Consider the following 16,211-nt stretch of genomic DNA (forward strand, 5'->3'; position numbering starts at 1 on the left):
AGATATTTCTATAAAGCATCAGTCCATCTCAGACCTTTAAATGAGTAATCAGGTGCCTACTTGTGATGCCACCAGTCAGATTCAGTTCTGCCTTCAAAGTCTGCATGTGATTGGTGGTGGATGTTACATAGCACATGGAGGAAATGCCCTTCTGACTCTGTGAGGAGGTCTGTGTGTGTCTTGGCTTCAGTGGATTACCAAGAATTCTGATTAGGATAAATTGAGTGAAGATTCTGCTGTGTGCTTGAATTCATTACTAGTACACGGTTTCATTTCACCTTTTGTCTATATTTTTCTTGTATAACACTGCTTTGTTTATTTTTTTTTCAGTTTTCAAGTACTTTGTTTATGATTTATATATGTTGCATTATTTGATTTTTGTGCATTTATTCAGAACAAGTAGTAGCAGCACAGGCCTTACTATCACCAGTCTTCTGAAGGAGAAAGAAGGCTCAGAAGTTGCCAAATTCACCACCGAAGAGCTGTGCCTGATATGCAGTATACTGAGTACGGCAGAGTACTGCCTGGCTACAACACAGCAAGTGAGTGGCAGACTTTAATTGACTTATTATCAAGCTGGTCTAGTCTTTCACCTTCTTGAGATCATGTCTTCATTTTGTATTGCTCTCAAAGGGAAGGATCGCTTTGTAAAATGTTTTCTCTCTATATATACAGTTTATTTCTAAGAAGGTATATATTTTTAATCCACTAACTTCAAAATTCTACATATATTTTGTAATTTTCACTTGAGGTAGGTGGAAATATCTAAATTTGGTAGATGAATGTCATTTGAAAGTACTTTGATTTAGTTTGCTTTTAACATTTGATTTTGGAATGAATTAAATATAAATTTTCATCCTGCTCTTATACATTTCTTGTCAAGGCGGTTGGAATGATTGTCCCTTAACCTGCTAACTATTAGAAAATTGAACAAACATTCTACTTGTGTATGGCCAGCTTTAAGATCACACAATTACACATTTTTGTGTAGGTAAAAGTGTAAAGATAAATGATAATGGTGCATTCAATTTTGTATTTATTGAAGCTTTATGTCTTCTTTACCCATCCTTACTAATTTAATAATCTCATTGCTCACAGTTCTTCCAAGTTTACTGACAATACTGGGCTTTCTTTACTAGAAAGCCCAGCAAGGTTTGTAAACTAGGGGCCAGATCCACAGTCAGCGGCGTAATTTTAGGCAGGCATATCGTAGTTGCGCTACGCCGCCACTACTTTGAGAGGCAAGTGCTGTATCCACAAAGCACTTGCCTCTAAAGTTACGGCGGCGTTGCGTAAATCCCCCGGCGTAAGGGCGCAGAATTCAAATGATGAACAGGGGGGCGTGTTTTATGTAAAATAAGCTTGACCCCATGTAAATGACGTTTTTTCGTACGGCGCATTCTCAGTATCACGTCGAATTTTCAAATTTAATTACGCCCGCTCAATGCCTAGACGACGTGAACGTAATTTACGCAAAGCCCTATTCGCGAACGTTTTACGCAAACGACGGAAAATTCTACGCTGGCCCGACGTCCATACTTAACAGAGCAGGGGTAACGTTACGCCGAAAAAAGCCTTACGTAAACAACGTAAATAAATGCGTCAGGCGAACGTACGTTTGTGGATTGGTGTATCTAGCTAATTTGCATACTCAACGCGGAAATCAACGAAAGCGCCACCTAGCGGCCAGCGTAAATATGCACCTTAGATCCGACGGCGTACTAAGACGTACGTCACTCGGATCTACCCCACATTCAGGCGTATCTTGTTCTGTGGATACAAAACAAAGATACGCCGGAGCATCCTAGAAGTTACGCGGCGTATCAATAGATACACCGACGTAACTTCTTCGTGGATCTGGGCCTAGGTGTTGTGGATGCACCACTTTTTATTGTTTTATATGTATAATGATGATTTCATATAAAGCTCTATAGAAGATTATCAAATGTGATATAAAATATCAGTTTATGAACTTGTAAACTTTTAAAATATTTACATATTATTTGGTTTAAAACCATTATACTTCCCTTTTTTTGATAGCTGGAAGAGAAGCTAAAAGAAAAAGTAGATGTGACACTGACAGAAAGGATAAACCTGACCGCAGAGATGGATACTTTTAGCACGTAAGCTTGCACACATTCTCTCTTTTGTTAGTTATATTTTACTGAGGCCTCAAAAATATTGGAAATCGCTATGTGATAAGCAGTGTGTGGGTAGCACTGTGGCTAAGTGGTTAGTACCTCCACCTAGCAGCACAAGTCAGGTGTTAATAATTGATAGACCTTACATAGCCTTCTTACACATCTAACAGCTGTTGGTACATTTTCTTTCATTTGGTATGTTGCTGCTTGTAACACATCAATTATGGGTTCTAGATATAGTTTCTACATGGCAAAAGGTGAGCTTGCAAAAATAGTAGGTACCAACATTTATTTGTGCTGCATATTTTACTTTCTAGAAGTGTACACATATATAAAAATCCATCTTCACATATCAAATATATTGTAGGAAAACCACCCTAAATCACTCTTTATTTCTTGAATGGACACAATTGATCAACATATCATTGCCATGCATACAAAAGCATTGTTGAATGTGTCATTTAGGGTACAATGTAAGTGTCCATTCTTTGTATTTCCAATTGTATTCTATTGCTGAAAATGTGTTGGTTTGTCAGGATTGTTAAAATGAATATCCCCCTTTGAGTTTTTCATGACTCATTTTCTCAGAATAGCTAATGTCATGTTTAATGAATAGCGAAGATACTGATGGATCTATGGCATCCAACAGGCTGGGATCATTATTTTTTTTTAGCCTTTGTGGTTTACGTGCCATAAGTTGATCATGAAAGATATGTAAATGATGTATCTTTATAGACCTCATTTAAACATAGGGAGTTAAACATGTATACATAATGTGGCAATTAACTAACAAGCTATTTTTTTTGTTTTTGGGGGTTTTCAGTATTATGTAACATTTCTTGGTGAAATAATAACATGTACTGTCTTTATGTTTCAGTGTAATTTCAAATAGTATTCAGCTGCTTGTGCAAGATTTAGATTCTGCTTGTGATCCTGCACTTACTGCAATGAGCAAGGTATGTACGAGTGTGGATTATTTACCCTTGCTGCCTAGGTTCAATGAGCTTAGTTATATTTTAAAGTTCCTAAAGGTATGATTGGTGTCTGAAGAATTATTATTTTTTTTGTTTGTTTTGTTTCATTCTGGTTAGAAAGTGGGTGGATTACCTAGCCCATCGAGGTGTCTGTCCCCACTGAGAGATTCTCCCTTTTTTTCCAGTCTTGGTCACACCCAGGACTTTGCACTGACCGTAACTGGTCTTCCCTATCTGGAGCACATTCTCCTTACCTTCGCTTGAAGCCAATTATGCGGATTCCTTTTCTTTGTTTAATTATCTGCTAGCCATCCCAGGAATGCTTGTCATTAATTATAAATGGGGTCAATCTATATATTCCTTTATTTATATCGGGGATCTCCAAACTTCCAAAACAATGGGCCACTTTACTGTTTTCCAGATTTTAGAGGGGCCAGACTGGCCAGTCAGAGTAGAAAATGCCCCAGCATCATTGGGAGTCAGGCTTGGTGGTCAGTAGGAGGAGGAATAATGCCCCATCATTATCATTAGTGATAGGAACAGTGCATCATCGTTGGTGTCAGTAAGAGCAATGATTCCCCGACATTGGTGTCAGTGGGAGTAATTCTGTCCTATTGTCTGTGGAAGGAACAGTGTCCCATTGTTGGCGTCAAGGGGGAGATATTGCCCCGTTGTTAGTGTCAGTGAAAGGAATCGTGCCTCATCGTTGGTGTCCATAGAGGGAATAGTGCCTCAAGGGCCACATCTGGTCCTCGGTCCGCAGCTTGGAGATCACTGATTTATATCGTAAGACAGTTGGGGGCACATTTCAAGCATTTACAGGCTTTTGATAAAGGTTGTAGATATTCATGGTAAGCTAATAGTAACATTTGCCCTATATTTTAAATCTGCAATACATTGTTATAAATTAAAAATAAAACATACATTATTTTGTTTATGTCTTTGCAATGCATTGGAAACCATTCTTTAACCTACTGCCGATATACGTCGGCAGAATGGCACGGCTGGGCACAATCACGTAAGGGTATGTCCCCTTTAAGTGCCCAGCCGTAGGTCGCCCGCGACCCGGTCCGAAGCTCCGTGGCTGCGGGACCCGATCGCCGCCGGTGTCCCGCGATCGTAAACACACCTTCCCCATTCTTCACAGTAGCAGTGTCACTGATCGTCTGTTCCCTGATCTAGGGAAAGACGATCAATGACGTCACAAGTCCAGCCCTGCCCCCTGCAGTTAGAAACACATATGAGGTCACACTTAACCCCTACAGCGCCCCCTAGTGGTTAACTCCTAAACTGCAATTGTAATTTTCACAGAAATCAACGCATTTTTATAGCACTTTTTGCTGTAAAAATGACAATGGTCCCAAAAATGTTTCAAAATTGTCCGATGTGTCCGCCATAATGTCGCAGTCAAGAAAAAAATCGCTTTACTACGCTGATCGCCGTAGTAAAAAATAATTATTAATAAAAATGCCATAAAACTATCCCCTATTTTGTAAATGCTATAAATTTTGTGCAAACCAATCGTTAAACACCTATTGCGATTTTTTTTTTACCAAAAATAGGTAGAAGAATACGTATCGGCCTAAACTGAGGGAAAATTATTTTTTTTTATATCTTTTTTTGGGGGATATTTATTATAGCAAAAAGTAAAAAATATTGCATTTTTTTCAAAATGTCGCTCTATTTTTGTTTATAGCGCAAAAAATAAAAACCACAGAGGTGATCAAATACCACCAAAAGAAAGCTCTATATGTGGGAAAAAAAGGACGCCAATTTTGTTTGGGAGCCACGTCGCATGACCGCGCAATTGTCAGAGATGCAGTGCCGGATCACAAAAAGGGGCAAGGTCCTTTAGCTGCATAATGGTCCGGTTCTTAAGTGGTTAAAGTGGTTGTAAAGCTTAATTTTTTTACATTAAAATAATAAACTAAAATCTTAGTGAGTCAGTAATGTGAGTGGACGTGGGTTGGGCAAGCTCCGGCTCTTCCACTTTGCTAAATATCCTGATTGATTTGATTGACTCCCAACAATTACACCTGTTGTATGCAGATGCATACCATCTGCATATCATCTCCTTCCCCCCCCGCCTCCCTCTATCCATTGCCATTTACTGTTCTCTCCGGGTGGTAGCTGGCAAGACTTTGACAGACATCCTTGGATATCCTCTTTGTTTTCTGGTGCTGGGACTGTGAAGCTAGGAGTGTCGGCAATCCTCGGCTGAAGCTTGGCTGACACTGGCTGGAATCGGGAACATTCAGGTGAGCCTCAGGATACATCAGTGAGGCTCTAGGTGTGACGCTGGCACTCTATCTGTGACTCGATGGTGTCGGGAGTTGTGGCCGGAGGTGCTCGTGGAGTCTCGGCTGGAACGACTGGTTACTATTGATAATAGTCAGCAATTTGAGAGCTAAGGAGAGAAAACTGTTAAGAAGCAGAACTGTGTAGCATTAATTTAATATTAAATAACAGGTAATTACAAAAGGGAAGGGAAACAAAACAAAAAAAAGAAGTGGAAATAAAACCATAAAACTTAAAAAAAAAAAAAAGAAAACTTTGAAATGAAAGAGGGGAGGAAGGAAAAAGAAAAGAGGAACGTGTCAAGGAGAAGAGGAGGGGAGAAGGAAGAGGAAAACATTATGTGCTTTTGCCCTTTTGGTGTTTTTTTTTTTTTGACAAGACAAAGATGGACAGGGGTTGTACAATGCCACAACTCCCATTCAAGATGCTAGTGGACTTTTTCAGCAAGTGCAAGGCGTTAAATTTCAAAATTTGCATTGACATCAGAAGATGGTGAAAATGAAGCTTCTCAGCATGTTGCCAGTGAAGAGCTGGAAGAATCTTGCACCAAAACGAATACAGCTATTCTACATAAATATTCGGAACAAAAGAGAGGTGATGTGGAAGAAATGGACAAGAATGCAGGACAGCATATCGATAAACAGTCTTATAGTCTATACACATTAACATCAACATCACCAGAGCCCACCTTTTTAGATGTGCTAAAAGTGGTGCAACAATGCCAACACTCTTTATGCAACTTAACCGGCCAAGTGCAAGGACTTAAAGAGGAATTTATTTTTCTTCATCAAGATGTACAGAAAATACAGGAATGACATGCTGCTCTGGAAGGTCGTTTTAAAGAGCTAGAAGACACATCCCAGTCACTGGGTAAATATGTCAAAGAGGCAAGTAAAATATCTGACACCAACACTCGTAAGTTAGAAGATCTGGAAAACCGCCTTCGACCTATTAATATCAGGCTGGTGGGTCTCCCAGAGCATGCTGAAGGTACTAATTCTATAGCATTTGCAGAAACATGGTTATGGGAGACTATTGGGAAAGACCACCTTTCTATGACCTTCTCAGTTGAAATTTGGAAGGAATACCCCTGGATAGTACGGACAGGCTAGAAGTAGGTCAGGATATACCAAAAGAGATATAGTATAAAAGTGTAAACATTTTTTATCACAATTACATTTAAAAAAACTCCTAAAAACAACAATTTAGAATAAGTGCCAACAATTGTACAGCTGCCAATATTATTGGGACACACCCAGGTTCCAGACATTAAGTCAAATAAGTAGGGTGTGTTGACCAAAGTTCCCAACATGTTTCGGGGGGGGGGACAACTTTTTTTTTTAGGGTAAAAGTAAACATATAAACTTCCTTCTTCAGGGATTTTGTATAAGCAGTCTGTTATTATTCTATCAAAGAAAATAAAGAATACATCAACCCTGTAGCAATTTAAATGATTTTGAAAAACATTTACATATAAATGGTTTGGCATAGCATCTGAACAGCATATATAGTATAATGTAATATAGAGTCTAATACGGCTCTGTGTTATTTTTCTACAACAAATGCATGTCAAAGTAGACGAAGCATCAGATCTCGGGGTCCGCTTGACTGAAATTTCATGCCCATATAGTATAATGTAGGTATAACTACAATTATTGGGTAACTGGATGGTCTTAATGTATTAACATACATGCCACAATGGCTGTGGCTATGTAGAAACAGGAAGTGCAGATCATGTAGCTGAGACCGAGCAACGCATCAATGCTCACAGGGATAATCAGATGATGGAGACATAGATATCTAGTGTAAGACCTAAAAATAGGACTATATATATATATATATATATATATATATATATATATATATATATATATATATATATATATATATATATATATATATATATGTATGTATGTATGTATGTATGTATGTATGTATGTATGTCCTGAGTATCAATACTCAGAAATATATATATATTGTCCTATTTTTATGTCTTACACTAGATATCTATGTCTCCATCATCCGATGATCCCTGTGAGCATTGATACGTTGCTCGGTCTCGGCTACATGATCTGCACTTCCTCTTTCTACATAGCCACAGCCATTGTGGCATGTATGTTCATACATTAAGACCATCCAGTTACCCAATAATTGTAGTTTTACCTACATTCTACTACATAGGCATCAAATTGCAGTCCAGCGGACCCGAGATCTGATGTTTCGTCTACTTTGACATGCATTTGTTGTAAAAAAAAATAACACATAGCCGTGAGTATTGGACTCTATATTACATTATACTATATATGCTGTTCAGATGCTATGCCAAAACATTTATACCATTGCTTAATCATAGCTATGATCAAGCACTAAGTTATAGTGTGAAACGCGTCAGTGGTATCCCGTTTGCTGTGGCATGTGTTTTGTGATCCTGTTTTTACAATAAAAGCGACATCTTTTGGAGTGCGGCTGTCCAGACTTCTCCCTTCATTTGCATTGTGATATGCATTGCCAGCACCTGTGGCTTCAGATTCGGTGAGGGTTCATTATCTGTCCTACCTTGAGCGGTGACTCCCTTTCTCGTGCAGGCAGGCATTTGAGATTGTGATTCACTGGGACTGCATGGCTTTGTCATTCTGCATAGTGCTACTTTCCTTTCCTGAGAATTAAGCCATTGTAAAGCAGTCTTTCTGCATAAACGGATGTGTATAATTCAAATGTTATGCTCTTAGGGAGTGCATAAATACAGTGGAAGCCCATATTCGGATATATACCACCACTTCTTTTTTTCTTTTAATTTGTGCCTGTGAAAAGATTATGAAGAGCTAGAAAATGTTAGGGGAAAAATAAACTGCTACTGTGCATTAACACTGCATTAAGATCATGTGTTTGACATTACCTAGCAAAGTTTCATATAGATGTGCAAAATTCAGCACTTTAGTTCCACCTTAGATCCAGTATATAAACTCTGTTTCTGAAGTCTTCGCCCCCCACCACAGACTGCCTGTCAGCCATGCAATCACAATCCTAAACAATGTGCACCATGTTGCCATAGAATATTTTTGGTCCCTTTTTGATTCTTTCTCAATCGGAAGCTGTACTTGAGAAAAGGTAGAGGGGGAAGATTTTGCTTAAAGGGGTTTTGGTTGTAAAGGTTCAGGGTTTAACCTCCGCTGTGCAGTTGGTTTTTCCCCGATCCTCCTCTTCTGGGGTCCCTCAGCAGCGCTCCTGGTTCCTCCTCTTCTCAAGTGCCCCGTCGGTGAAGTGCTCTCCTTCGTGGACACCTGTGTGGGCGCACTCCCGTGCTCTGCTTCTATTCACACAGTAAGCAGAACTCGGCCCCGGCGCCCACGCCATTGGATTTGATTGACAGCAGTGGGAGCCAATGGCTGCGCTGCTATCAATCTATCCAATTAGGACATAAGACACCGGACCGTGCTGGTCTGCTCGTTTCCGTCGTGAGAAACGCAGGGCTCAGGTAAGTATAACGGGGGCTTGGTGGGCTGCTGAGTGACAGAAGGTTTTTCAAATGAATGCATAGAATGCATTAAGGTGAAAAAACACGAGGGTTTACAACTCCTTTAAGAGCTTTTCAACTTGTGGAGCAGATTGGACCAGAAAGTAATGGATTTTTTTTTTCCATCTGTTTCTTGGCCTCTGGTTTAACCCTTAAAGGTAACCTTTTATGTTAATAACATTGTGAATATCATTGCTAAACTCTCTTAAATTCTAGTTCATGGACTGTCGAGATGACCCGTTTGTTTGTTTGTTTTATTACTTTGCATTGCTGACCCAAAAAGCAACATACAGATACAAAGTTCTGACTTTTCTCAAAATTTGCTGAGCTGCCTACTTTTTCATGGGGGGTAACTCCATTGAATTATTGAAGCCAGCTCGTCAGCCGAGCAACTAGCATTTTCAGAAGGAGGTCAGCACTGGTCCGCACCATATTTCTCCCATGACGGATGTAATTTTCAGCAACATTGATGAGGTCTTAAGCCTTATGCCGCGTACAGACGGTCGTTTTTTGTGATGTAAAAAAAACGTAGTTTTTTGTGATGAAAAAAAACGACGTTTTTCAAACTTCATTTTCAAAAACGACGTAGCATACACACCATCGTTTTTTCCAAAAGCTCTAGCAAAGCGCGGTTGCGTTCAGCACGTACGACGGCACTCTGTTCCATTCAAACTCGTGTCCTAACTTGCTTCTGAGCATGCGCGGGTTTTAAAACGTCGTTTTAAACGTCGTTTTAGCTACACAGTGACACAAAAAACAACGTTTTGAAAAACGACATAAAAAATTGAAGCATGCTCGAATTTTTTTTTTTGTCGTTTTTCAGAAGACATAAAACAACGTTTTCCCCACACACGGTCATTTTAAATGACGTTTTTAAAAACAACTTTTTTTTTTCATCACAAAATACGACCGTCTGTACACGGCATAACTGTAGAACCAAACTTTCTAATGAAACTAGCAATTTGTCTTTCAACAGTACTACAACAGACACTAGAGGCCACCACCTAATACTGTCTCAGTGCTACAGTAAATTTTAGCGCCTACTTTATTTTCCTCTTTCCATCTGTGAGCAAATGATCTTGCACTGATTGACAGATTGGCATTACCTTAGTATAAGGGGGGTGGTACAGATAATCTGAAATACACCAAGTGGAGTCTGACTTCTGCCTGCCAGTTTTAAAGTTCATGTAAGGAAGGAACAAGATAAACAGGATCTTGCGTCTCATACTCTACACAAAATCTGATCACTCCTTTCATTTATCTGCCTATCACTTTACTTTAATAATGGTACATTTGGAAAGGATAGCAACATCACAGAAGTGCCCTAGTTGGCCTTCTGGTACTTGTGGAACTTGGAACCACTGCCCTTTCCACTCCTTGGATAAAGTCACCCTATCTGATAGTCTCTGCTAAGGCAGGAAGCTACATTTGTAGAGACAAATTGCAATCAGCAGGTAGCAATTGCAGTTGCTGACTTCTTGTTATACATGTTAGTTCTATCCATTTGAAAACTATCTGGAATGCATCCAAGCAAAACACACAAGGGGGAGATCGTTTGAGGTCTGATGAGAAAATGTATTCTGACACGGACAAAACAGCCACAGAAAAGTTCTGCTTTCCCTTAATGGATTTTCATGCTGCTTCTTCTGTAAGCAGTAGAAAATGATGATAAACTGGATCTTAGCTACACCGCTATTTTCCAACCGCTTTGTTCAGTAAAAAAACAAAAAAAACATTTTGGTATTAAGTAAACTGGAAAGGAAAGTGACATAAATTGTGGTATTGTAATTACTGACACTGTAAATAATCCCTCTGTGCTGCAGAGGCCTGAAATTATTTACTGTTAATGTTATCTTGCTTCATCGCGTCTTGTAAGTGACTGTTTGATGAACATTTACATTTAGATTTGTTATTTTTACACACATAATGGGGACAATTGCCCCTTTGCCTCTTTGGTTGAACAGGAAGCACTCTCGTAATGCAGTGTTTTTTTTAATCTTGGTCAATTACCAGCCTCACAGACTTAAAGCAGAACGTAACCCTCTTATACATTTCAGCCGATCAACTGCCATGGTCCTGCACATGTGATCAGTTATGACACCAGCCATTTCATGGTTTGACAGTTTGGTCAAGAACACAAGCAAATGTGATGGCTATCATTCCCAGCATGCCAGGAATGTAACTATTTTTTTTACTATTAAACTGATGGGTTTAGTTCTGCTTTAGAGTGGAACTAAACCCTCATATCCTTTTAACCCAAAAAAAATTTTAGCCACTGTTTGATCTTCAACTGTCATGGTTTTGCGCAAGTGATCAATTATGACTCCAGCCATTTGATGGTTTGACACTTTTTGGTTAAGAGCACAAGCAAATGTGACAGCATCCCAATGTGCCGAGAATATAACTGTTTTTTAGAATGCTAAATCTATGGGCTTAGTACCAATTTAACAGTACCCTACTGCCATTTGTCCACATAGTCAACGTCCATTCAAGAGACATGAGCCCCTGTGGTCTGTGGGGAAAAAATGACATGTTCCCTTCAGTACCTAGAAACTGTAACTAGAGCAAACATATGTTCCAGTGAGGTAGTTCTGTATACAGCTGTGGCCAAAAGTTTGGAGAATGGCACAATTTTTTTTTCACAGTCTGCTGTTTCAGTGTTTTTGGATCATTTTTGTCGGATGTTACTATGGTATACTGAAGTGTAATTGCAGGCATTTCAGAAGGGTCAAAGGCTTTTGACAATTACAGTAAGTTTATGCAAAGAGTCAATATTTGTAGTGTTGACCCTTCTTTTTGAAAACCTCTGCAATTCGCCCGGAATGCTGTCAATCAACTTCTGGGCCACATTCTTACTGATGGCAGCCCATTCTTGCATAATCAATGCTTGGAGTTTGTCAGAATTTCTGACCTTTTTTTTTTTTTTTTTTGTTCACCCGCCTCTTGTGGATTGACCACGAGTTTTAAATGGGATTAAGGTCTGGGGAGTTTCCTGCCCATGGACCCAAAATGACAGGGTTATTCCCCAAGCCACTTAGTTTTCACTTTTGCCTTATGGCAAGGCGCTTCTTCATGCTGGAAAAGGCATTGTTCATCGCCAAACTGTTTTTGAGTGGTTGGGAGAAGTGGCTCTTGGAGGAGGTTTTTGTGCCATTCTTTATTCATGGCTGTGGTCTTGGGCAAAATTGTGAGTGAACCCATTCCCTTGGCTGAGAAGCAACCCCACACATGAATGGTCTCAGCATGGTTTACTGTTGGCATGACACAGGCCTGATGGTAGCGCTCACCCTTTCTGCTCCAGGCAATAATGGCCCAGATCACAACCATTAACAGGTGCACCCAAGGTTTTTTTTTTTCTTCTGAAGTTTATATAAAGTACAGCAGTGTAATAATAAACTTCCACTACACCACAGTTTATGAACATATGGCAGTAGTGACGTGATAAATAAATTACAAGTATCCAAAACAATTTTTAACAATCCCACTTTGCCACCATGTGAACGCACATATGAATTGGGTATCGCTGCATACACTACACTAGGATAAATAATTCTAGAGGCATTCGTTGTTGAGGGGGTTTTATGGTCACAGCATACATTTTCATTTTATAACATCAGCATTGTATTAAAAATACGAACAAGAGTTAGCATCCAATATAAGCTTGCTTTAAAAATAAATTTTTGTATTGTGAGTTCTGCCTAAGTTCTGGCCCTCTCTTTCCACTACTTGATTCCCTGCATGCTTTGCAGCTTTTCCTCTGGTGTTTACTTTCTATTTCTACGAACTATATATCCCATGGTACCTTGCTGCCTGCAAGCAGTGTTTCCACTACTGACTCTGCCTCCTGAAAATCCTTGTCTCCACTCCTCTGTAGTCAGAAGGCAGGCTCTGTGAAATGTGTGACACAGCAGTGCCTATACACAGGGCATAGTGACTACATGTCACAGAATTCAAGGAAGTAAATGGGGTGGAGGAATCTTCATAGAGTTTACAACCTTAAAGATTGTTCAGAGTAGTAATAGGGAAGGGGAGAGAGGTGCCAAGTGACCACCTGGTGTAGCAGTTTTGTTGTTGGCAAATAAATCGCATAAACAGTTACTCAGAAAGATGTCAGATGTGTGAAGTAACCACTGGAGAGAGCTCTCTATGCAATCATTCTGCCTGTGACCCGGCTATCAGTCCACTGTGGCAGCTCCAGTAATGGAAGAATTCGGAGGTTGCTGGGGAGCAAGCTGTCAAACCTCGGAAGGAAACAGCCAGTCAGAATGCAATTAGATACGCCTCTTTCCTCCACATTTTTGTAATGAGAGCAGGCTAGAAATGAAATACAATGCTGAAATCAATGATTTTACATTTTGACCACAGATACGTGGAGAAGTATGGGTTGTTTTTGTTTCCCCCCCCCCTCTCCCCTTTCATACTTGCCTAGGTGGATGCAGCAGTGGTCCCATGCTGCATCTTTCCCCTGACGTCAATGGTTCAGTTCTCACAGATTCCCGATGGACAGTCGGCAGCTCTCCTCTCTGCTCCTCCATGCTCATTGGAGCACTGAGCTGTGGAGGGGCGGGGATCGGCCGTCTCAGTCTCTCAGCAGCTTGCTGAGTGACTGAGATGGGCATCGGTCCAGGCACCTGGCGGATCCAGATTTCATTGTCGTGATGACGCAGTGCCTGGACTGATCTGTGTGACGTCAGCAGAGAGCAGACTTCAGACCGCTCTCTGCTGAAAACGTGTCACAGGAGTGCAAAATGAATTGCACTCCTGTGACCCAGAGGAGAAGCCCAGCTAAACGAGCTCAGGCTGGACTACTCCTTTTAACTCTAATTTGTTGAGCTTTAAAATGTTGCTTATGAATAATTTTGGGCACCATAATTTTTCACTTCGTCATGCTCACTTGAAATTATGAGGCTTGACATATATATATCTATTTAGTCAATGTAATGTCATCTTTTTAACAAAAAAGGGTATTGTATGGTATTTGTTGCACTAACATTCATTTTGGGGAGGGGAGATTTGCTGAAAATAAGGATTTGATGAACAGTAGTGCAATTTATCCTATGACAAAAAAAATGCATCTGCCCCATTTTATTCTCTGGAGTCTCTGCTTTCAGGAAATATATAATGTTTTGGGGGTGTGTGTATGTAATTGGCCTAAATAGGCCTAAAATAAACAGCCCTTTTTAATGAAACCACAGATGGCAGTGAAGATCTGACAGGGAAATTAATCCTTCCCCGCTCTCTAAAACACAGAAGAAACGTTTTGGGTGGACGTAACGAATCCCTGTAACCATACCATTTATTGAAAAAGCAATTTTCTCATAAGATTTTATGTGCATTTAACATATTTTAGTCATATTTTAGTCATATCTGTTTAAAAAAAACCTTGTGTACAGATCCAAAAACTGCTGCTGGTGTCACCCACCTTTAATGTGATATTGGCATTCCCGACAAACTCAAGTGAATACTGTATGTTGTCAAATTTTTACCCTGGAGGAACCCTAGAAATAATTTTCAGGTCTTGGAAAACCCCACGTTGAAAATGAATATAACTACAGCTCACAGTATATTAGCATATTTAGTAAGTTGTAGAAAGTTTTATATGACCGAATTAGGATTGTGGCATCCCTAGAGTATTTGACACAGGGGCAGATAATTTTTTAACACTCAGGACAGACAGTAATTACACTCCTAGAAGAGGAGAGGACTGAGACATGCAAGTAGAAGAATGTGCTGGAGAAATTCTACTTTCTGAAGTGTCCATTCCTAAGCAAGTTCAGAGGCCTATTGCACGTCATGAAAAAAAAATATATATATGTTTGTGGGAAGAAAAAATGCTGCATGTTCGTGGTTAAAATCTGATGTTTTTCTGTGCTTTTAGCAGCATTTAAGTTAGTTCTAGGATCCCTTTAGCCTCCTAGAATTTCCATTGCCTTTTCTTATCATCACTTATTATCCCTACTTCTCTATTGATTTGTTTTTGTTGTATGTGATGAAACCCATTTCAGAAATGTGTTGACAAAAATAATATGCTTTACTGACCCTCTTTTGTGGCAAGTCATTTAACATTTTTCCCACTACAGATTCTATTCTTTAATGCTTTGTCCGGTTTTCATGTTTAACTACATCCTTTAATTGTTGGTTCTTGCATTCAATTTACTGGTAATAATCTGTTGTTGGGATCCCATTTATAGATGCAGTGGCAGAACGTGGAACATGTTGGGGATCAAAGCCCATATGTTACATCGATCATTCTACACATCAAGCAGAATGTTCCTATTATTCGAGATAACCTGGCATCTACCAGAAAGTACTTTACACAGTTCTGTATCAAGTTTGCCAAGTAAGTATCCACACGTTCACTTAAAGTAAACTCCATTATTTGAACCTTATTTTACATAATCCTTTCCCGCTTCGTGCCCCTTTAATTGGCATATTTTTTTGTCATTTACAAAGATTCAAATTGTTTTAATAGTTTATTATAGCCCATGGCTATGTCGTTTATTTGAAAAGGTGACATGATATAGGAGATCACTGCATGAGATCCCTTAAAGTGGATGTAAACCCACTCTCATCCTTTCTAAACTACTGTCATAGTGCTGATCTATAAGGATATAGATGCCTCCTGGATGTTATCCTTGCCTGTCAAATGTCTCCCCTCTGTCTGTTATAAGAACTGAAAAAATGCAGATTCTGTGGGTGGATCTGTTGTCTGGAGCTCTGTGGGTGGAGGAGTGATGTCGGTAGACTCCCCGCCCTCCTCTACACTCCACTTGTCAACATGCATTTTTCCTATGTATTTCTTACACTGAATTCTGCTATGATCACCAACATCCAGTCAAAATCCAGAAAAGTAACCACATGACTTCAGAAAAGGAGTGGGGGTGGGAATTAAAAAATAATACCCATCTGAAGGTTAGTGCATGAGATATGTAAATAACCTGTCACTCACAGCAAGGGGGTGGAACGGACTAAGGTTTTTCTCTGTAAGCCCGTTTTATTTCACTGAACAATAAACAAGGATTGCTCAGAGCTGGATTAACTCAGTGTGGCAAGACTGGGCACAGATGATAGGAAATCGTAATTTCGGGTTTACATCCACTTTAATGCCTCATGTTTCAAAGATGGATAGGAGTCATTCATTCATGTAATTGGGTCTCATGTATGAAGCATCTGACTAAAGAACTTCACCACCTACACAGGCTGTCTTCTTTTCCATTTACTTTTCACTTTCTCACATTTACCAGTCCTAGCAAAAGGAAACCGAAAAACTAACTGGCTGCTAGG

General features: G+C 39.7%; 1 protein-coding gene across 1 annotated transcript in view; it reads left to right on the plus strand.

The window, feature by feature from the left end:
• Positions 1-16,211, plus strand: part of VPS53 (VPS53 subunit of GARP complex) — a 180,348-nt gene that overhangs the window by 125,214 nt on the left and 38,923 nt on the right. The window contains exons 15-18 of the mRNA XM_040336799.1: positions 395-542; positions 2,041-2,123; positions 3,019-3,097; positions 15,119-15,267. Of these exons, the coding sequence (XP_040192733.1) occupies positions 395-542; positions 2,041-2,123; positions 3,019-3,097; positions 15,119-15,267 (459 nt within the window). The remainder of the gene's footprint in view (positions 1-394; positions 543-2,040; positions 2,124-3,018; positions 3,098-15,118; positions 15,268-16,211) is intronic.

Source organism: Rana temporaria, chromosome 2 (assembly GCF_905171775.1).
Source record: "Rana temporaria chromosome 2, aRanTem1.1, whole genome shotgun sequence".
NCBI lineage: Eukaryota > Metazoa > Chordata > Amphibia > Anura > Ranidae > Rana > Rana temporaria.